Source organism: Thalassophryne amazonica, chromosome 16 (assembly GCF_902500255.1).
Source record: "Thalassophryne amazonica chromosome 16, fThaAma1.1, whole genome shotgun sequence".
Taxonomy (NCBI): domain Eukaryota; kingdom Metazoa; phylum Chordata; class Actinopteri; order Batrachoidiformes; family Batrachoididae; genus Thalassophryne; species Thalassophryne amazonica.
The window spans coordinates 44,604,374-44,628,589 of NC_047118.1; the positions used below are offsets into that span (position 1 = coordinate 44,604,374).

Consider the following 24,216-nt stretch of genomic DNA (forward strand, 5'->3'; position numbering starts at 1 on the left):
TATTTCTGCAATAAACAAAATGACAAATAATTAAAAACCTCTTGCTGGTACCCAAACTAATGGGGTAAGGCATGAATAAAAGCTGAAATAATTAGATTTATGTGGGAATAATAATAAGGATTGCTGTGATGCTACAGAACTTGTGGAGTTTAATAAAAATATCCTTCTAATCATGTAGGAATTAGAGCTACTTTTAAACACAGTCCCTTCACTTTCAGAGCGCAGACGTAATTTTACAAACAAAATATTAGGGTGTGTGTGTATGTATGTACAACCCCAATTTCAATGAAGTTGGGATGTTGTGTAAAATGTAGATTAAAAACAATACAATGACTTGAAAATCCTCTTCAACCTATATTCAATTGAATACCCCACAAAGACAAGGTATTTAATGTTCAAACTGATAGATTTGTTTTTGTGCAAATATTTGCTCATTTTGAAATGGATGCCTGCAACACATTTCAAAAAAGTTGAGATGGGGCAACAAAAGACTGGGAAAGTTGATGAATGTTCAAAGAACACCTAATTGGAAACAGGTGAGTGTCATGATTGGGTATAAAAGGAGCATCCCCAAAAGTCTCAGCCATTCACAAGCAAAGATGGAGCGAGAATCACCACTTTGTGAACAACTGCATGAAAAAATATTCAACAGTTTAAGAATCTCAATGTTCAGTTGCAAGGAATTTAGGAATTCCATCAACAGTCCATAATATAATCAGAAGAACTTTCTACATGTAAGCGGCAAGGCCGAAAACCAGCATTGAATGCCCATGAACTTTAATCCCTCAGGCAGCACTGCATTAAAAACCAACATTGTGTAAAGGATTTTACTGCATGGGCTCAGGAACACTTCAGAAAAACATTGTCAGTTAACACAGTTCGTCGCTACATCTACAAGTGCAAGTTAAAACTCTACTATGCAAAGCGAAAGCCATACATCAACAACATCCAGAAACGCCGCCGCCTTCTCTGGGCCTGAACTCATTTGAAATGGACAGATGCAAAGTGGAAAAGTGTGCTGTGGTCTGATGAGTCCTCCAGACAAAAGAAGAAAAAGACCATCCAGATTGTTACCAGCGCAAAGTTCAAAAGTCAGCATCTGTGATGGTATGGGGGTGTGTTAGTGCCCATGGCATGGACAACTTACACATGTGTGATGGCACCATCAATGCTGAAAGGTACATCCAGGTTTCGGAGCAACACATGCTGCCATCCAAGCAACGTCTTTTTCAGGAACATCCCTGCTTATTTCAGCAAAACAATGCCAAGCCACATTCTGCACATGTTACAACAGTGTGGCTTTGTAGTTAGAGTGCGGGTACTAGACTGGCCTGCCTGCAGTCCAGACCTGTCGCCCATTGAAAATGTGTGGCGCATTATGAATCCCAAAATACGACAACAGAGACCCCAGACTGTTGAACAACTGAAGTCGTACATCAAGCAAGAATGGGAAAGAATTCCACCTACAAAGCTTCAACAATTAGTGTCCTCAGTTCCCAAACGCTTATTGAATGTTGTTCGAAGGAAAGGTGATGTAATGCACACAGTGGTAAACATACCACTGTCCCAGCTTTTTTGAAATGTGTTGCAGGCATACATTTCAAAATTAGCAAATATTTGCACAAAATCAATAAAGTTTATCAGTTTGAACATTAAATATCTTGTCTTTGTGGTGTATTCAGTTGAATATAGGTTGAAGAGGATTTGCAAATCATTGTATTCTGTTTTTATTTACATTTTACACAACGTCCCAACTTCATTGGAATTGGGATTTTATATACTCTCTCTCTCTCTCTCTATATATATATATATATATAGTGTGTGTGTGTGTGTTCAAATGATCACTTTACAGACAGTTTTCTTTAGAGAAGTTAGGGGTTGGATAGAGGTGCATCTAAACTAGAATATCATGAAAAGTTCAATATTTTTGTCAAATATTTCAGAGAGCGAAAATTTTTACATATTCTTCTTTTAGTACATAGAAAGTAAAATGTTTCAGTCATTTATTTTAATTTTGATAATTACAGCCTCCTGGTCCAAAATAAATAAATAAATGAAAATACAAGAAAAGCATATTTCAAAATATTGGAATATTTTCTTTCAAGTCACTATTTATGCCATATGAATACCATGAATCTCTCAAATCTGGTTCCGTACACACGATCACAATCACGGGGAAGGCTGTTGACTTGACAGTTTTCCAGAAGACACACAGAGGCTGTCCACGGGGACGTTAAGCCGCAGAAGGTCATTGCTGAAACCTGTGGCTCTTTAGAGTTCTGGATCAAAGCATAGTCATGGAAAGTTGACTGGAGGGGAAAAATGTAGTCGGAAAAGATACAGAAGCAACAGGGATTACCGCAGCCTTGAGAAGATTGTCAAGCAAAGCCTATTCTAGAACTTAGGGGAGCTTCAGAAGGAGGGGACTGAGGCTGGAGTCAGTGTATCAAGGGCCAGCATGCACAGATGTATCCAGAAAATGGACTACATTTGTTGTAAGCGAGCCACTCTTGAACCAGAGACCATGTCAGAAACAGCTTACCTGGGCTAAGGAGAAAAAGAACTGGACTGTTGCTCAGTAGTCCAGAGTCGTCTTTTCAGATGAAAGTAAATTTAGCATTTCATTTGGAAATCAATGTTCCAGAGTCTGGAGAAGCTACATGGAGATGCTGATTTCCTTTTCCAGCAAGACTTGGCACCTGCTCACAATATCAAAACCACTCATAACTGGCTTGCTGACCACGGCGTTACTGTACTTGATTGACCCCATAGACAGTCCCTTATAGATTCTCTATGGGGTATTGTCAAGGGGAAGATTAGACACCAGAGCCAACAATCCACATGACCTGGACTTCCATAACACCTCAGCAGTGCCACAGGCTGATCGCCTCCACTCCACACTGATGCAGGAATTCAAAAAGGAGCTGCAACCAAGTACCGAGTGCATAAATGAACATAGAAAAAGTTAGACATTTCTGTATTATAAATTCTTTTAAAAAACTGATCTCATGAAATATTTTAATATGTTGAGATATCCATTATTTATTTTTTTTAGCTAGAATGTGTAAAATTTTCTCTCTCTGAAATACCTGACAAAAAATATTGAACTTTTTCTCGATAGTCTAATTTTTTGAGATGCACCTATACATGAATATTTCCAAATCACTGAATATGTCTCGGACTTGATTTGCATCATTAAGTAATACAAATTGTATGGTTCTGTATGGTAAATCTTTCTGGAGGAAGCAGTCCTCAAACACTGACTGACAGTCCAAGAAGGAGACAAGTGAGGGAAGCCACCAAGGCACTCATGACAACTTTGACGGAGTTAGTCTGTGGCTGTGATTGTAGAACGTGTGTATGGTGCAGATTTTTTTTTTTTTTTGGTTTTTGGTGCACCACTAGTTACAACTTCATGATGGAGTGGAATAGGAAAGAAAACTGATGAGATCTAAAGCAGAGTCTTCTGTGTGCCTTCTGGCAAACTAGCTGAATGTTCTTTTTATGAAATCTTATTTTAAGCAAATCCTTCTTTATGTGTATATGTGTATTATATGTTAAAATTTCTGTTCTAATGTGCACAACTGAAAGATTTGCACTGTTTGTTGCCATTCTGCGTGGCAGCTGATAATCAGTGTTGATGGCTTCCAGTAACGTGCAATATAAAAAGGTTTTTTTGCAGTACAAATGTATCTCTCTGTGTCAATCTGTGCTGTGATTTCACTTCTTACTATTTAACTGCTTCGTGCTGTAATTATACTCTGCTTAAATTCTGGTATTGCTCTGCAGGTCTGAGCAAGCGTCATAGTGCTACCGCCACAACCGCAAAATCGCCTCACAGTGATTACAAAGTAAGCCTGATTATCTGTCTCGTACTCACCAACCAGCAGAATTTTCCTGTTTGCTTTTATGGAAATGTTGTTCTTGCTGTCCTGTTGAAGGAGATGCCGAAACAAGCAGTGGGGGCACTTTGTAATCCTCTGGCTTCTACCCACGACTTCATGCAGGCCTGTTCCCTGTGTTTCCCACGCCAAGGTGAGTCCTGTTTCAAACTTCCACAGAGGTAGCTCCTTTTTGGCTTCTTACCTGTGGCGAGTGTTCCCATACAAACAGGCTGCTAGATTTCAGTTTTTCCTGTTTTGTTCACATATTAAGAGGAACATGTGGATTTCTTCCTCTGAAACCGTTCTTTCAACTTTGCAGAAAGGGCAATAAAAGGAAGCAAAATGTCAAGCCTTTGACAGGTCAACCACAGTGTGAAAATCAATCCAAAATACCTCAGTGGATTACAAATTTGTAATAATTTGTAGCTTTTGAACAAAGGTACATCTTTCAGTAACAGCACTTTACTATATTAGTTGTTTTGCGCCTGTGATGTTTTCTCTTCGCCGTGCTCCACCTTTTGCTTATTATCTTAATTTGTAAAGTATATTTACCTCCTTCCCAGTTAACCATCTTCTCTCTCTGTTTGTGTGTTTCCTCTCATGTCATTTTCAGGTGCAAGCATATATAGTTTTGATCACAAACCAGAACTAGTACACAGCTGCAAGAGAGACATTCTTTTATGTCGTAAGAAGGTTGGCTACCCTTCAGAATGGACCAGAGTGCGCATACGTCCCAAATGGACCTCCTTCAGTGGGCCCTTTGTGCTGTGTAGGGGTAAGGCTCTGAACCCAAAAAACATCAGTGCGTCTTGTTCATCCATTTTTATGTTCGGTCTATAGTATTGTCGTCATTGTTTTCATTACCTGGGGTTGGCAGAGTATCACTCACTCTTGATACATCTAAAGCTTTGACATACGACACTGTCAGAATTTTGCGGTCAGACCAAGTTAACTTTCTAGCTTTGTGATTGGGGAGAAACAGTCGAGGCAATGGTAATTGTTATAACAACCTTATATTAAGAAAATTATTTGAGTCAACAGTTCTTCCAAATGTAATGTCAGCATGCAGATTTGTTTTGTCACGAGAGGTCATCATCATTGTGCCTCGATGTTAGAAATATCATCATGTATTTAGTTATATTTATTTGAGGTGACGTGTGGATTTCCTCAAAAATCAAATTGAGGACAGAGGAATACAGTGCATCTAGAAAGTGTTCACAGTGCTTCAAATTTTCCACATTTTGTTATGTTATAGCCTTATTCCAAAATAGATTCACTTTTTTGCCTCAAAATTTTACACAGAATACTCCATAATGACAATGTGAAAACATTTTTTTTCTTTTTTTTGAACATTTATTAAAAAAAAAGTTAAGCTATCACATGTACGTAAGTATTCACAGCCTTTGCTTGAAGCTCAAAACTGAGTGTAGGTGTATCCTGTTTCCACTGATCATCCACTGATGTTTCTACAGCTTAATCGGAGTCCACCTGGGGTTAATTCAGTTGATTGGACATGATTTGGAAAGAGACACACCTGTCCACATATAAGGCCCCACAGTTGACAGTGAATGTCAGAGCACAAACCAGGCATGAAGTCAAAGGAATTGTCTGTAGACCTCTGTGACAGGATTGTCTCAAGGCACAAATCTGGGGAAGGGTACAAAAACATTTCTGCTGCTTTGAAGGTCCCAGTGAGCACAGCCTCCATCATCCATAAATTGAAGAAGTTCAAATCCACCTGGACTCTTCCTAGAGCTGGCCGCCCGTCTACAGTGCTGCCTGCTGCCATCAGCCTTCTTAATGACACTTTGAAATTATAATTTGTGTTTGGTATTTATTGTATGCATTTGTCTTGTTTGTTTGATGTTGTTTGATTGATGTTGGCTGTAATAAAGATATCTTGAATGGTGAGATGCTTTGGGACATTGCAAGCTGTTTGCAGGCTGAAACATGGTGGGGAGTTGGGACACACTCCAGAAGAATGTTGCAGGGGTGTGGAGAGATACTGCGTTGTTTGGCACAGAGCTGCCCGGTGGTTGCGGTGGTGTGCAACTCGCAATGCAGTTTTCTTTCTAAACACAGAAAAAATTAATTTGCGATATGATAAGTAGAGTGGTGGATTAGTGGTTACCACTGTTGCATCACAGTAAGAAGGTTGTAGGATCGCTTCTGCCTGGTCCTTTCTGTGTGGAGTTTGCATACTCTCCCCGTGTTTGCATGAGTTCCCTCCGTGTGCTGTGGCTTCCTCCCACTTCCAAAGACATGCAGGTTAGGTGAACTGGAAACTTTAAATTGATCAAATGGTAGGTGAGTGTGACTGGGGTTGCTTGGCTCTGCGATAGACTGGCGTCCTGTTAAGGGTGTACCCCACCTCTTGCCCTGTGACTGTTGGGATACACTCCAGTCCCCCCCCCCCCCCCCCCCCCCCCGTGACCCTTGATTGGATTAAGCAGGTACAGAAACTGGTGGAACCCTACGTGCTGGCCTAGGCTTTGCGGTCGCAGGATGTGGGGCTTCTCTGTGTTCCTAGGGGGAAGAAGAAGTCAGCGGGTCAGAGAGGGTTATTTGTTGTTGTTTTATTGTGCATCTGCTCTGTGGAACGGTCTTCCTGCGACCGTGAGGCAGTCGGAGTCCGTGGACATTTTTAAGTCAAGACTTAAAACCTATTTTTATTCTCTTTCTTATGAATAGTTTTTATTTTTTTATCTGTTTTATTCTTTTGCTTCTGTTTTTAATTATGTACTGGAATTTTTCATTTTTATTTATTTATTTTCATTTTTATGTTGAGCTGTTTTGTGTGAGGCGCCTTGAGACCGTTTTTCTTGTGATTTGGTGGTTTATGAGCTGATTAAATTGAATTGAATTGAAAATTGAGAAAAGGAATAAATATCAAGGAGAGTTCCCCCACCTGGAGTCACATGGACATGCACTGGGGTCTTTGACAAAAAAATGACTTTTTCCTGACTTGCAGAATGATGACAAGGACGACAGCTAGTTGAGGAAAATTAGCTGAGGTACACTGTTACTCGGCCAGTTAAATTTATTAATATTACATGTGCATCACATCTGGCCAATGTCAGCAAAACAAGCATGATGATATAAAAGACATAGAGGCTTTTTGATGTGTTGACTTGTGCTCCCAGTATCCCATAACAGTGCACGTTCTCTGCTGCATGAAAGACTTGACTCATGATAAAATCATGGAGAAAATTGTTTCCATTGAAAATGAAGAAATGTAGATAAATTTAAGCATGCAAAAAGCTTTAATTTAAAATGTTGTTGTCACTTGTGCAGAGCTGTTGAAGTCTGGCGAGGTGGGCGTATGTAAGTTTGGTGAAAAATGCACGTTTGCCTTCAACCAGCTGGAGATTGATGTTTGGACTGAAGAGAGAAAGGGAACACTGGATAGAAACCTGCTGTTTGTACCAGCAGCCATCAAACTAGACCCGGTCAACAACATCATACGACTTCTGCAGGAACACAAGGGCACGTTCATTTTCCTCTGTCAGGTTAGCATCCTTCACACACTAGCCAAGTACAAAAACATGCAATGTTTGTTTAAAGTTTCTGACTGGAGGGAGCTTCACCAAAAAAGCGATTCTTGAGCTAGGTTAAAAAGAATTACTTACACATGATTTACATGGCAACACAACACTTCCCTTCAGAGTTAAAATGTAACTCAGGAGAAGAAAAAAGGAGTTCTGGGTAAAATTCTGCATTGGATGGCCTCATGATCTACAGTAGTGTTCAGAATAATAGTAGTGCTATGTGACTAAAAAGATTAATCCAGGTTTTGAGTATATTTCTTATTGTTACATGGGAAACAAGGTACCAGTAGATTCAGTAGAGTCACAAATCCAACAAGACCAAGCATTCATGATATGCACACTCTTAAGGCTATGAAATTGGGCTATTAATAAAAAAAAGTAGAAAAGGGGGTGTTCACAATAATAGTAGCATCTGCTGTTGACGCTACAAACTCAAAACTATTATGTTCAACCTGCTTTTTTAGCAATCCTGTGAATCACTAAACTAGTATTTAGTTGTATAACTACAGTTTTTTTAGTTGTATAACTACAGATGATCAAAGCTCTCGATTTACTGATCGATCTACGTTCCGATCCTCACCTATGGTCATGAGATTTGGCTCATGACCGAAAGAACGAGATCGCGAGTACAAGCGGCCGAGATGAGTTTCCTCCGCAGGGTGGCTGGGCGCTCCCTTAGAGATAGGGTGAGGAGCTCGGTCACTCGGGAGGAGCTCGGAGTCGAGCCGCTGCTCCTCCACGTCGAAAGGAGTCAGTTGAGGTGGCTCGGGCATTTTTTCCGGATGCCCCCTGGACGCCTCGCTGGAGAGGTGTTCCGGGCACGTCCCACTGGGAGGAGGCCCCGGGGAAGACCCAGGACACGCTGGAGGGACTACATCTCTCGGCTGGCTTGGGAACGCCTTGGGGTTCTCCTGGAGGAGCTGGGGGAGGTGTGTGTGGATCGGGAGGTCTGGGCGGCTTTGCTTGAGCTGCTGCCCCCGCGACCCGACTCCGGATAAAGCGGAAGAAAATGGATGGATGGATGGAACTACAGTTTTTCATGATTTCTTAACATCTGTGAGGCATTAATTTTATTGGTTTGGAACCAAGATTTTGCTCGTTTACTAGTGTGCTTGGGGTCATTGTCTTGTTGAAACACCCATTTCAAGGGCATGTCCTCTTCAGCATAAGGCAACATGACCTCTTCAAGTATTTTGACATATCCAAACTGATCCATGATACCTGATATGCGATATATAGGCCCAACACCATAGTAGGAGAAACATGCCCATATCATGATGCTTGCACCACCATGCTTCACTGTCTTCACTGTGAACTGTGGCTTGAATTCAGAGTTTTGGGGTCGTCTCACAAACTGTCTGCGGCCCTTGGACCCAAAAAGAACAATTTTACTCTCATCAGTCCACAAAATATTCCTCCATTTCTCTTTAGGCCAGTTGATGTGTTCTTTGGCAAATTGTAACCTCTTCTGCACATCTTTTATTTAACAGAGGGACTTTGCGGGGGATTCTTGCAAATAAATTAGCTTCACACAGTCGTCTTCTAATTTACAGCACTTACAGGTAACTCCAGACTGTCTTTGATCATCCTGGAGCTGATCAGTGGGTGAGCCTTTGCCATTCTGGTTATTCTTCTATCCATTTTGATGATTGTTTTCCATTTTCTTCCATGCGTTTCTGGTGTTTTTGGCCATTTTAATGCATTGGAGATCACTGTAGATGAACAGCCTATCATTTTTTGCACCTCCGTATAAGTTTCCCCCTCTCCAATCAACTTTTTAATCAAACTGCGCTGTTATTCTGAACAATGTCTTGAACGTCCCATTTTCCTCAGGCTTTCAAAGAGAAAAGCATGTTCAACAGGTGCTGGCTTCATCCTTAAATAGGGGACACCTGATTCACACCTGTTTGTTCCAAAAAATTGACAAACTCACTGACTGAATGCCACACTACTATTATTTTGAACACCCCCTTTTCTACTTTTTTTTTTTTAATAATAGCCCAATTTCATAGCCTTAAGAGTGTGCATATCATGAATGCTTGGTCTTGTTGGATTTGTGAGAATCTACTGAATCTACTGGTACCTTGTTTCCCATGTAACAATAAGAAATATATATAAAACCTGGATTAATCTTTTTAGTCACATAGCACTATTATTCTGAACACTACTGTAAATATTAAGGCCATCTCGTACCTCGCAGGTGTCTTTGTATCAGTTGTAGGTTGTGTCAGAATTTAATTTTGTGTGCCTAGCTCAATCTAGTCTTAGCCAAATTATAACTTTGCGTGGGATCACGTGATGCTTTCTAGCTGAGCTGATGTCTTTTGCTGAGCTCCCATTCCATGAGGCACTAAACTACATTTACAAAGTTTTACTTGGTGGTCAACTTGCTATCCTCCTCGTACTGAAGTTCAGCAACGTCCACGGGTCCTTGAGGTCCCTTTCATTTGAAGGCATGTTCGAGAACTTCGACAGTGGCTAAAAATGTTCAGTCTGCTAGCCAGTTAGCTGATGCCATGCCTAAAGATGGCACTGACTCCGACGAGTTCAGTATAGCGCAGGTGGTCACTGACAAGCTTGCTGATGGATGAAAAGTTTGCTGACTTGCAAATAACTCTGCAAAATCTCACGGGGCTGATCCAAGAGCATTCCACCCACACTGGAGAGGCTGACAACCGTATTTCAGCCGCTGAAGATGAGGTGTCCTCTTTCAAAACTAATGTGACCGCACTTCAGCGGACTGTGAAGGTGATGGAAGAACGTATTGTTGACCTCGAAAACCGCAGCGGGAGAGACAACTTACTGATCTTCGGGCTGGAAGAAGACATCGAGGACAGATAACCGCTGGCTGCAGTTCTGTGAATCGTGGTTGCCGAGGCTTCTTGGTTTCCAGGCTAAAGGTGACAAGGTGAAGCTCAACAGAGCACACTGGATGGCCAGTGCGGTGGCTGACAACTGACCCCATCCAGTGGTAATAAAGCTACACAACTTCAGTGATAAACAGAAGATTCTACAAGCGTTGAGGAAAAAAGGACAACTGCGACATGACGAGCATGTGTTTTCCATCTAGCCAGATTATTCACCTAAAGTTAAAGCTGCATGTTGGGAGTTTAATAAAGTCTGCGAGCTGCTCATTCAGAAGGGGATCCGGCCAACCTCTGCATTAAACACACGGCCAGGACCACTCATTGAAGACCCACCAGGACGTGGAGAAATTCATCTCTGGTCTTGGCTAATGACTGTTTCCTTTTTTCATTTCATTGTATATAGCGCCAAATCACAACAAAGTTGCCTCAAGGTGCTTCACACAAGTAAGATCTAACCTTATCAACCCCCTAGAGCAAGCACACAGGCGACAGTGGTAAGGAAAAGCTCCCTTTGATGATTGGAGGAAGAAACCTCAAGCAGACTAGAGTCAAAGGGGTGACCCTCTGCTTGGGCCATGTGACCGACACAATTGACAAAACAGTTTACAAAACAAATATACAGGAAATTTTGGTGGTGTACAGGATGGTAGGGTTGCAAAAGAAGACACCACTCCCATCTCTGGAGGGAGCGGCACCTCAAACAGAGAAAAAACAGAATCAGGCAGCAGAAAGACAACAATTACAGTATAATTTGTCAGCATTAAGCAACAAGGAAAACAGAAAAAATTCTAAGGTGATCGCCGGCCACTAGCCCTAACCTTAACTAAAAGACCCAGGCTTTAGATAAAGTTGAGGCTGCAGCATGCTTCTTTTTCCTTTTCTCCAAAACAAGGATCAATTACAAACCCTGAAACATGAGATATGTTATATAGCCTGCTCTCTCTCTATTGTAGGAGTTTGTATACGTTCAGACTTTAATTACGTGTGTGGTAGTAAAATAAGGCAGATATTGTTTGCATTGTACCACTGAATGACAAAATGCATTCTCTGTTCATATGTTATTCTTGAAGCTGCTTTCTCTTCTTTTCATTGTCTTACCTGCTAAACTGTTGACCTTACCAAATACATTTATGTCATGTCTTAGGGAGCCAGCGTATTGAAGAGGATTTTAAGTATTTTTAATTTAGTATGCTTTTTGGGAGTGTTTTTATTTTTCCTCTTCTTTCAGGAGATTAAATCTCCTCGGCTTCATGGTCCCATTCTTGTTGTTGCACCTTTTAGGATGCACAGTGTCGGGGGGAGGAGGGTGCAAGGGTGTGTGGTTCCTGTTCTATACACAGCATCCCCGTTTAGGAGTTGTTGACATGTTCAACTCAATGTTATATGTATTTACTTTGATAGTCTGTGCTCTGCTAGCAGATATTATGCCTGCCTGGATACTTGCTTCAGAAGTTTTGCAGATATTTTTTTGCTCTTCTGTCATAACGTTTTTGTTTTGCATACCATGAGTAACATAAAAATAGTCAGTCTTAACATTAAAGGGATAAACCATGTGGTCAAGAGACAAAAACTACTTTCCTACCAAAAAAAGGAAAATTACCAGATTGGCTTTCTTCAGGAGACCCATCTTTTCAGATCTTGAACACCTTAAACTACAAATAAGATGGGTAGGTCAGGTCTTTTCCTCCTCGTATAACAGCAGTAGCTGTGGAGTGGCAATTCTTTTGCATTGCAGTCTTGCATTTAAGGTGGAAAAGGAGATTAAAGACAAGGAAAGTCGTTATGTTTTAATGTCAGGCTACATTTCTGGGGAACACATTGTAATTGGTTGTGTTTATGCACCTACAGTATATGAATCATCATTTCTTTCTGGTTTACTTGCAGATATTTCTTTATTACCCTTCTCTCTTGTGGTGCTTGGAGGAGATTTTAACTTGATCCTAACGTGGATCAGTCCCGTCCTAAATACAGGAGATCTCAGAAAAGCACCAACTTCCTAGATTTTTGGTGTACAATTCTGTGAGGGTCTGGAAGGATACAGTTAGTTTCTCTGGAAGGAAGGATTTGGTCTCTATGCTGACACCTTTGTGTGGCAATGCAGACTTCCGGCTATTAGCAATTCAATTTTTTTGGATACTTGCAGATTTGCCACTTTATTAAGGAGCCGAGTCTCCCCTCAACTACAAATTATAAAGAAGACAATGTTCATACAGCCGAGGGTATTTTAGTACTGTGTTAAATTTCTTTCTCTTACACTCTAGATATGTTATGATAATAAACCTCGCATCATCAGTAACCGCTGCAGAGACACACCCACCACCTGTTCCAACTTTGACGCTCGTCACGCCTTCACTGCCAATAAGTGAGTGAGTGTGCACGATTCAGCAACTTCTTCTTTCCTTTGCTGCTTTTCTCTTTGTGTCTCACACATTGTCGTCATCTTCTCTGTGATCATCAGGTGCTTAGTTTTTGTGGTGAGAACTACCAGTGTCAACTACAATAAGATCCGTCCTTTTCCCATCCCGTGTCGCATGGATTTGTGCCACCACGCCATCCGTTACGGCTGCCAACGAGAGGACAACTGCCAGTTCGCCCACTCTGTCATTGAACTGAAAACGTGGAGGGTGCAGCAAGACACAGGTGCAGCCTGTTATGAAAATGGTGTACGGAATCTACAGATGCTGAGATAGCAACGTACTTTTAAAACCTGGAACATCTATAAACACTTAATAATAAATAATGGAGAACAAATTTTAAAAAAAGCAGAATAACATAAATCAACACTAGAAGCACTCAGAGAGTGCAAACCTCCGCCAAGGCCATGGGGTCACTGATGCCATAACATCTACACGCCGTGGAATCATTGAACCTAAAAAAGTCTAACAATGATGTTTGCTCAGTAATAAAAAAAAGTTTCATCTGCTGTGACTGGATAGTATGTATCCTTAGCGCTTGGCATCACAGTTTATTGCAACTTGCACCTTTCACAGAAGCTACTGTCATCTGAGCACTGATATTGATATTGCATGTGCTTATAGACAAAAACAAATAAGAGACAAAATTCAATTTATTATTCAACTAAACTGCAAATATATGAATTTTTTAACATTTATGAAACACTTCTTTAAACAAGGCCATAGGGTCACTGACCCTAAAGAGATTCCCTCCTTGGCACAGTGATCGATTTCTTTTTGTCTCTTTCTCTAAAATTGTATATAATAATCATTAGATTATTAATATATAAACAAAAATAAATTTAAGAAATATTACAGTTTGAAAACAAATGCACCCAAACGTGATGACAGCTGCAACTGCTTAATGCTAACTTTTAACATTGAAAATGCCATAGACATGCTAACGCGTTAGCATCAGGATCCGGATCGTGATCCGGATCACCACTAAAATTTAATCACTTGTTCCTCTTGTCATTTCCAACCACTCCACAAAATTTCATCAAAATCCATTCAAAACTTTTTGAGTTATCCTGCTGACAGACAAACAAACAAACGCAACCGAAAACATAACCTCCTTGGCGGAGGTAATAAATGTGAATGTATTGTAAATAATGATGAAATTGACAACATCAGCGTTAACTTACATAACTGTTATTAGTGCTGAAAGACCTGCCTCTGTTATTTTTATTACTTTGTTCACTCGTTTTTTGCCAACATGCACATACTCATTCAAACATGACACATTTTTACGCCATTAACGAATAAAAAGGAGCAGAAAGAAGAAAAATCTCTTACAAAAACATGTTCCCATTTGACAAACATTTGCACAACAAAATTGCATATACATATAATGTACAGTGATTCGTTAGAAAGTAAATGTAAAGAGACAACCTGCTGTGTTGTCGACCAAACCATGCTACGATTTTTACCTCTGCCAATGAGGCGTTTGTCTGTTTTTCTCTTAGCGGAATAACTCAAAAATTAATGAATGGATTTCAATGAAATTTGGTGAGCAGACAGATGATGCTCCAGGAAATATGGGTTTCAGTTTTAGAGGTGATCCAGAATATATTCAAATTCAAAACCTTTATTGTCCCACAAGGGTTAATTTGTTTTGCAGCAGAATAATGACACAATAAAAACAAATGTTGATGATGATGATAATAATAATAATACAACCATCATAACTGATCAAAAATTCTATTTTAACAAACTACAGAGAGATCCAGAAGAATGTTTGGCACATAGCAACATTTAACTCCAAACGTTGTGAGATACTGTTGATGACATTTGGTCAGCAAATTAGAAAATGAGAAAATGATTTCATTTTCAATTTGATCTGGAATATTTTTTGAATCAGAAGATGTTTTAAGCAGTATGCGGCCTTGGTAGAGGTATGTGCTTTTAGTCTAGGACCTACATTAGACGTGTGCACACCATTTAGGAGAGGACAACTCAACTGTTCCAGTCTAATATGACCCCAATGAACAACTTGGGATATGTGTCAAAAATCTCTGTGCGGGACGAACAGTCCGAAAATGACCACGCCTTTTTTTGTCCCAAGTGGTACTTCAAATACAGCTGTATTTTCTAAACTTTACCAGCTACAGATTTTACAAGGTACTCAATATGTACAGAATGACCAGTACATGTTTAGAAGGGTCATAGAAGAGTGTAAAATTTCTAATTTTGATATTTTCAGAGAAAACTGCTAGAAAACATTAGGTCAAACAACCTACATACAGTCCAGAATTGCCACATATTTAGTAACTTAAACTTTCTGGGCTCTTGGCTGTTGGAAAATTTCTCTTATAGTCTTTAAAATATTTAAGATCTCTGGATACTGCAGTCTGCCAAAGAAACAAGTTTCTGTATTTTTCACTTTAAATCAGTATTCCATTGGTACCAGTATGACTGAAAATAAAATTTATTTTCAGCCATACTGGCAAATGTTCATTTTCTTTTGATGTATGATAATTTTTCTTATACTTATTTTAGCCATTTTCTCTTAAAATATCAAAATAGAAATTTTATGCTTTTCTGTGACACTCCCAAACATGTGTTAGTCATTCTGAACATTTTGAGTACCTTGGAAAATCTATAGCTGCTAAAGTTTATAAAATACAGCTGTATTTGAACTAGGACCAAGGCCAAAAAAGGGTGTGTTCATTTTCCGGATAGAAATTTTGCTACATATCCTACGTTGTTCATTGGGGTCATATTAGTCTAGAACAAATTATGTGCATACATATCTCAGCTAGGTTCTCCACTATTTCTAGTCTGTAATATATGCAGATGTTTGAAATAAATCACATGCATGTTTTCCACATAATAATTACAATCTGGGGAGGAACAGTAGAGATTTTCAGCATTTGCATTGGAATACAAAGAAACCTCACTTTGTAGAACACTGCAAAAAGTTTTAGTTGTGGTCTTAAATTGTTTGCTTCTTTCCTACATATTTGTGGTATTTGCAGGAATCAGCCATGAGGAGATTGTGGAAATATCCCAAAAATATTATGAAAAGCAAGAATACAAGTCTCCGAAACATAAAGTGAACAAAGTAAGGAATTTAACTGCATGTTGATAACCTTGGAACATTGTATCACAAAACGATGCAGGGAGATCGTTGTGCTTTTAACGGAGTATAAATCACTTATCACTTTTATCATGGCCACCTTTCTGTCTTCCACAGGTCTTGTCTCCTCCTGGAGGTTGTGGGAGCAGACCACGAACAGGAAGAGGAGGACCTGGAAAAAGTCTGGGCATGAACATGAAGTTTGTGTGCGCTCAGTGCTGGCGCGATGGACAGATCAGTGAGCCGGACAAATGCCTGAAATACTGCACATCCAAAGCTAGGCACACGTAAGCAAAAATATTCAGCTGCCCCCAAAGTGACAGTGGCTCTGTTTTTTCAACCAGTCACTGTCTACATGTGAACTTGATAACTTATGAACCTCGAAGACCATCACATTGTGTGTACCACAGCTTGATATGTTGCAGGAGTGTGGATATGGAGGTTATAATTAGTACAGTTAGTATCACCTGCTGGCCGAAGGCCCAAAGGGGGATTATGGTGTGGCAGTTTCTGTCTATCTCTGTTGGTCTGTCCCAAAAAGGGTATAAGAGTTCTGAAATCAACTTTAGGAGGATTTTTGTGAAACTTGGTACAAAATCCTTGTTATGGGTTGATAATATGCATAGTATCATATCATTTGCGTCTGGCCCATTTTACCAGAGTTATGGCCCTTGATTTACACATCTAGACTCAGTCAGTTTCATGAGTGGGTGCCTGCATTCTGAAATCAACTCCTATTTAGGACAAATTTTGCACAAATCCTTGAAATGTTATCATAATGTAGCAAGCACTTTGAGGTTCTCGCTTTAAAATCAATAAAAATTCATAAATAAACGTTCATGACCATAGGTGAGGATAGAAGCATAAATCGAGAGTCTCAGCTTCAGGCTTAGCTCTTTCTTTACCACGATGGCCCGGTGCAGCATCCATAAAATATCAGATGCAGGCTCAATCTGTCTGTCGACCCCATGCTCCATCTTAGCCTCACTCATGCAAGAACTCAAGATACTTGAACTCATCCACTTGGGGCAATACTTCTCCCCTGACCCAGAAAGAACAATACACCTTTTTTCTGACAGAGGACAGTGGTCTTAGATTCGAAGGTGCTGATTCTCATCCCAGTCACTTCACACTCTGCCCCAAACCCACCCAGTGCACATTGGAGGTCCCTGTCTGATAAAGCCAGCAAAACCACATTGTCTGCAAAAAGCAGAGATGCAACTCTGTGGTCACCAAATTGGACACCCTCTGGTCCCTGACTGCACTTTGAAATCCTGTCCATGAATATCATAGACAGGATTGGTGACATGGAGTAGCTCTGGCAGAGTCCAACACCCGCCGGGAACAGGGCCAATGTCAGGCAATGCAAAGAACATTTGGAGGAACTCTTCAACCCTATTGAATTGTCCCTTGCGACGGCAAAGATGGAAGACTCTGGTTGATCTGGTGCCATTGCCCTCCCAGAAGTCACTGAGGTAGTAAAAAAGAAAAAAAAAGTACTTCAGTGGTAAGTCATCGGGGTGGATGAGCTTTGCCCTGATATGATGAAGACTCTGGATGTTGTTGGGCTGTCATGGCTGAAATGTTTATACAATGTTGCATGGAAGGGGACAGTACCTCTGGATTGGCAAACCAGGGTGGTGGTCCCCATCTTTGAAAAAGGGGGCTGGAGAGTGTGTTCCAATTATAAAGGAATCAGATATGCCAATAGTTGAAAAATCATTTTCTGTCCTTTGTCCTATTCATTTTGCCAGCAGAACTGAAAAATTATGAAAAGTGAAAGTAATCGTCAAAAAAAAAAAGAGACTGCCTCATGTCAAAATCAGTTGAGATATAACGCTGGGGTACATACCTACAGCATTTCCAACAAGAATTGCAGTGTTGTCTTTTTTTTCTTTTTGCACTAAAGATATGCCGTAGCCCAACTTGTGCATGTGTTCGTGCACTCACGTTGCAGACAGTCTGCCTGCGCTAATAGCAAACGGGAACAATGTTCTCATCTGGAGAGCAAAGCGTGTCTGTTGGCAGGATTTTGAAATGGGACATCCAGGTGCCAGCTGGCATTTTATTATCATGAAAGTACACAGAGGTTATGTGATGCAATAAAGAGAAACTGTATAAACGGATGCAATAAAGAGAAACCGTATAAATGGTCAGCCATACATGCATAAATAAACCTAAACCATCCATTCACTTTCACCACTAGACGGTCACTTTCTCCGCTCTGACGTGCTGTCGCTTGCAGCTCATTCAGATAAACATCTCACAAGCATAAATGCAATAAACTTGCAGATTTATTCTCTTGTCACTACATCATCTTCAGGTGGATTAAAGAGAGACGGGTGCTGCTGGTGAAGTCTGTGGAAAGGAATAAATGGGTTCAGGTCCGAGCGCTGCCACACGCCAAGAGCGCACCTGCACACTATGACGTAAGTGTTTACTGTGGGACTTCTAAAGCTCTTCCCCTGGCATGTTTTTCCTGTTTTGGACTGAGGGAATATTGTTTTCACCTTGCAGTTATGTGCACATATTTTGGAGAAAAGGAAATGCACCTACCCTGGGAATTGCACCTTTGCTCACAGTCAAGAGGAGAAGGATATGTGGATGTATATGAAGAATAATGATTGTGAGTTGCTGCAGCACATTTTAATTCCAAAATACATCTGGCAACCAAAGTCCAGTTTGTAGAGTGGGCTGTACATTCCCCAAAGGGTTGTTGGATCAAATCCCAGCTCCTTGTCTGAGTATTGAAGTATCACTAAGCAAGATACTGAACCCCAATTTGCTGGTGGTGTGTTAATTAGCAGCTTGCATGGAATGAGTTTGGATGCATGGAATTCCACCTCGGGAGCTTTGGAGGCTGGTATCTGCTCGAATGCTTTGACATGTTTTGCGCACATCCATTATCTTGTCAGAGAACCTCTCACTCGAGTCCACCATCTAAATCGCAGTGCACAATCGGACTTTTAAAGAGGATGTGAGTAGCAGTCTGATTGGCTTATTTCATGTGCTCAAAACACATGCATGATTAGTAGTGATTAAATGTAACGTTTTATTAGTATTTAATATTATATTTATATAGCACCAAATCATGACACGTCACACCAGGGCTCCAACGCCACCAGTCCTGCTCGGTTGAACGGCCACCCGCTCTAGACAACACAGATAAAATTGAAAACAATACAAGCACAGAATTAGTCATGAAACCCATAAATAAATAAAATCGATGCAGTAAGCAATAAAATAAAATCCAATAAACAAATAAAATGAAACAACAAATACAGAATAAGGTATAAGAATAAGGTGCCACTCAGATAAAACAATGTGACGAGCAAGTGTAATAGTCACACTGTCCAACAATGTTGATGCAGTAGGAATGTTTGAACATTTTCCGAGTAAGTTCAATTTTCTTTTGCTTCACCAATGAAGAAAAATATGGTGACTTTTTTTTTTAACACTAAATTTTGTAAAATATTTCTGTAGTACTGTGAATTAAAAAAAAATGTTAATCTTCATCCATTAAGGTTCCCAAATGTCAGACATCACTTTGGTAAAACCGTAGTTTGTATATTCACGTTGGCTTGTGTGTTTGAGAGTGTCACACTCGTTGTGCGATGATTTGTTGTGTCATTGATCGTTGTCTGTACAGTGAGGGACATGCAGCAGATGTACGACATGTGGTTGGCACTAACCAACCCTAACCGCCAAGCAGGGGAAACTGCACTCCCTCAACCGGTCCAAGAAGAGAAATTTATCGTCATGCCAGCTGACGACGCTGAACCAATGGTAGGTGGATGTTTGTATTCCCAGTTCTCCATTGGTGCTAGCGCTTTTTTTTGTGTGTGTGTGTGTTGCTTAGTCTGCTTGACTTTGTGCCTCCGTTAGAGAGTTGATGATCATGACGATGAGTCCTTGTGTGTTTTAGAGCGGCCTCCACTGCCGGCTGTGCGGTAAGCACAGTAACAGCGAGCGACAGTGGCAGCAGCACATCTCTTCGGAGAAGCACAAGGACCGTGTTTTCAGCTGTGAGGGAGAAGAGGAGGACCTGATGTGGTGCTACCGTTTCCCGGGCGCATGCTTTGAACTCTGCTCCAAGTAAGACCCTTTCATCATTCAAACCTCTTTAAATGGAGACAGTGTGAACAAGCAGCAGTGTTGGTCAGCAGACCTGCTACGTATTTATGTCTTGAGGGTTGTAGTACGTATGCTGCATGTTTTGCCACATTTCTACTGTGACACCGTGTTACAGAACAATCATGAATAAATTAATTATCTCCAGCACAGTGGGTATGGATATGCCAGTTACCTTTGGCAAGGAGGTAACATTTTCACTGGCATGTGTCTGGTCATTTGCCTGTTAGCAGGATAACTCAAAAAATGATGACTGCTCAATGAAATATGTTGAGCAGATTGATAATGTTCCAGGAAATAAGTGGTTAAATTTTGGAGGTGATTGTGAATATATTCTGGAACTGAGCTCCAGAAAAATGTTTACAACAGTCAACATTGCAGCATTTTGTAGCTAATTTATTTAAAAAGTTTATTAAAAATTTATTTAAAAAATATTAACTAAGAAATAGCTTACAGTGGATTCTCTGTTTTATAATGGCTCACTGCAAATTATTTGGTTCTTACCAAGAAAAAAAAAACTTAGATTTAGAAGAGTTAGATAATTTATATTGTTTTCAGAGTTAATTTCTTTTTTAAGTGTTCAACATGCTTATTTCTAATTTAATTATCTTATTTCAAGAATCTTGTCGAGTGAGATTATCTTGCTGCATGGACAGATAATTTCACTTGTATTGAGCACCTTTTCCCTGAGATTTAGAGTTTTTATCTTGTTTTTAGTCACCCCTTTTTTCAGTGCTCCCTTTATGCATCACTTTTTGAACAAAGTCTTGGTTCACGAACATCTCCGCCGCAGTAGATGGCGATAATGGGTTGCAATCTGTCAATAAATTTGAAAGAAGAAGACGCAAGAAAGTCAGTCTTAGGGTGTTTATTAAATCAGATTTTGGGGACTGTGTGGTGGTTCTCCAAGAGGTTTACTTTGTTGTGAACATTAAAAGTTATGAGCCACGTATTTTTTCAGTAATCATACATTAAGTGGAGTTAATGGGTGAAACTACTGGCACCTGCTAAAAATGCTAATGCTGTTAGCATGCAACATTAAGTCTGACCAGTTTCACTGGAACAGAGGCGTCTGATCCATTCAGTTACCTGATGTTCTTATGGTCTCTTCTGTACAGATAAGGTGAAAATAAATTGTGTATTTTATTATAATTACTGTACAGTATTTTGTATAAGATACTATGCATATTCTTTGTATTGTGTCTGCCTTTTATGCATGAAATGATGTTAAAAAGAGAAAAACACTGTTCTTTTTGGGGCCAGGAACTGATTAATCCATTTTACATTGTTTTTTATGGGAAAATTGGTTTTGGTTTAAGAACAACATTTAGGAACCAATGAAGTTCTAAAACCGAGGTTCCATTGTATACATAAGTATTCACACACTTTGCTCAATACTTTGTTGATGCACCTTTGGTAGCAATTACAGCCTCAAGTCTTCTTGAATATGATGCCACAAGCTTGGTGCACCTATCTTTGGGCAGTTTTGTCCATTCCTCTTTGCAGCACCTCTCAAGCGCCATCAGGTTGGATGGGCAGTGTCGGTGCACAGCCATTTTCAGATCTCTCCAGAGATATTCAATTGGATTCAGGTCTGGGCTCTGGCTGAGCCACTCAGGGACATTCACAGACTTGTCCTGAAGCCACTACTTTGATACCTTGGCTGTGTGCTTACGGTGATCGTGCACTTGCACGCACATCATCATGACGATCCCACCCGCTGTGTTCCCAGCTGGACGCCGTGCTTTGTTCCACTGGCTGCCATGCGTTGTGCACTACACGCTGTGTATGTAAAATAACTAGCAGATGAATCATTTTCTCTTTGAGTTGGCTGTTGAAAACGCCTCTAATCGCTTCCGGAATCGCAGAGGGCTGTTCCAGCTGCAGTTGTTTGCGCGAGTCTGCTGAACAAGTTGGAGAAAGCATTTGGAATCATCTCAAAAGGTAATTATTTGTCATGTTTATATTGTCATGGCTTGGTAAAACAGTTGCATGTTCTTTCCTTCTTGTGTGCAGCTGTAAAAGTATGTTTATGATAGATTAACATCTCGTATAATCGTTCAGATGAGCTGTGCTGTGATGCGGTGCACTGGCGCAATCACTCGCACTCAAATGCAGTGTTTGTGAATTGTTTGCATAATGTTCACATGAAGTTCATGTAATTAATGCGTGATGGAGATTTTGAACAGTTAAAAATTTTCTTTGCACAATTGCACGAAGCTGTGCACAGTTTACAGCGGTTTACAGTGAGTTTAAGACGAGTTTACTCTTGTGCACGGCAGAGTGCGTGCAAGTGCCCAGATCAAAGTCATGCAAGTGTCAGGGGGCCTTTAGGCTCATTGTCCTGCTGAATGATGAACCATTGCCTGAGTCTGAGGTCAAGAGCGCTCTGGAGTTATGAGACATCCTGTACATTGCTGCATTCATCTTTCCCTCAATCCTGACTAGCGATGGGTATTGGTAAGATTTTATCGATATTGATGCCATTATCGATTCTGCTTATCGATTCCCTTATTGATACCTCGTGAATTTTGTACTAAAAGTAGTCTTTACAGGTTTTCTATGCATTTCATTGAGTCTTAAAGTAAATAAATATGAAATTGGTCACTGTATCCTTGATCTCTGGACATAAATAAAAATAAACAAAACGGTGTTTCGCTTTGAAGTTATTAATTCCGACTGGACTCTATCGTTCTAACTTGACTTGGCAGAGAGCCGCGCAGCGTTTGGAGCTGTGTGAACAGAACGGAGGATGATTCTCGTTTCTTTCTCGCATCAAGACAGGAGTCCCAGTTAGTAACTTTATTCTGCACAAAAGTGAGGTCCCTAAGATAAGATGGGACCTGATTATTCAAAACCTTATAAGTAAGAAGAAGAATGTTAAATTCTATTCTAGAATTAACAGGAAGCCAATGAAGAGAGGCCAATATGGGTGAGATATGCTCTCTCCTTCCTCCTAATGAATGACTGAACCAATCAGTGTTTAGCAGAGGCACTTTTACCCAGAATGCTTTGCGGTCTGTGTTTGTTACAAAACCTCAGAATTAGTGCCTTATTCAACATTAAAAGATATATGTTATATTTTAACTTTGTACAAATGACAGAATTGACATTAATGGAGTTATTCTATCAGTATTTCCACAAAACCATAAGTTAGTATGACTTTATTTTTCAAGACCTCCGCCTGACCGGAACGTTGTAATCAATAGAGAGCTGGCCTTATGGCTGGGTGCCTCTGTGCTCGGAGCGCTGTAATAAACAAGCGCTTCCAGCAGGGGCAGTATGTTGAAAGAAAAATGATGATTATGATTAGTAGAGAGCTGATTTTGTGGGTGCTATCAGGATTCATCTGTGCTGTGTTCTACAGGGGGCAGCATAGTCAAACATTCTGGCTCATTCTTTGGGTCTTTTGTCGCTTTTGATGCTTTCAGAAGCGATCGTGTTAAAAATTAATTTCAGCTTCTTAGTAATTGCAAATGTATTAGAGACAACACCGGAATTTATCGGTTATCTGTAACTTCCGATACATTTTTGGGTGGTTTATCTGTTTATCTTTATCAAAGATAACTTTTCAGTTATCTTATTATCTGTTATCGAAGTTAATTTTTTGGTTATCTGTGCCCACCACTGGCTCTTACTAGGATGCAGCGGTTTTCTAGCTTGGCAGATAGTTGTGGAGGAAATCACTGAAGAAATTAACAAACTGAAAATATAATTTGACCGAAACAAATTGTCATTAAAGTTAAATAAGACAGGGATGAAATGGAGGTGTAAGAGTCACTAGGTGTTCACAGGAAACAATTATTTATTTCTGTATGTATGTATGTATTTATTTATGTATGTTCATTGTTAGTTGGTTTTATATTTTCTGTTGTGTTTCTATTCAGGTTCTTTTTGTCTCTTTCTCTAAAACTGTATATAATAAGTATATATTGTATATAATAATCATTACATTATTAATATATAAACAAAAATAAATTTAAAAAATATTACAATTTGAAAACAAATGCACCCGAATGTGATGACATCTGCAACTGCTTAATGCTAACTTTTAACATTGAAAATGCTATAGACATGCTAACGTGTTAGCATGGCTCCCGTTTTTAAGTTATAAAATACATCTATCAACTGTTTCAGAAGACCATAACAGGTTGGTTTAACATAAAAAGGTAAATAATACTCACAGACGTATGCTCTTTAGGGTTTTAGCGGGGGAAAATTAAGCGAAAGAAAGAATAAACAACGCAATCGAAG

General features: G+C 39.9%; 1 protein-coding gene across 1 annotated transcript in view; it reads left to right on the forward strand.

The window, feature by feature from the left end:
* LOC117528581 (zinc finger CCCH domain-containing protein 7B-like) overlaps positions 1-24,216 on the forward strand; it is a 58,361-nt gene that overhangs the window by 32,008 nt on the left and 2,137 nt on the right. The window contains exons 12-23 of the mRNA XM_034191209.1: positions 3,790-3,851; positions 3,942-4,035; positions 4,498-4,659; positions 7,179-7,393; positions 12,561-12,661; positions 12,758-12,939; positions 15,731-15,816; positions 15,949-16,118; positions 18,155-18,260; positions 18,349-18,457; positions 19,481-19,617; positions 19,757-19,926. Coding sequence (XP_034047100.1) covers positions 3,790-3,851; positions 3,942-4,035; positions 4,498-4,659; positions 7,179-7,393; positions 12,561-12,661; positions 12,758-12,939; positions 15,731-15,816; positions 15,949-16,118; positions 18,155-18,260; positions 18,349-18,457; positions 19,481-19,617; positions 19,757-19,926 — 1,594 coding nt within the window. The remainder of the gene's footprint in view (positions 1-3,789; positions 3,852-3,941; positions 4,036-4,497; positions 4,660-7,178; positions 7,394-12,560; positions 12,662-12,757; positions 12,940-15,730; positions 15,817-15,948; positions 16,119-18,154; positions 18,261-18,348; positions 18,458-19,480; positions 19,618-19,756; positions 19,927-24,216) is intronic.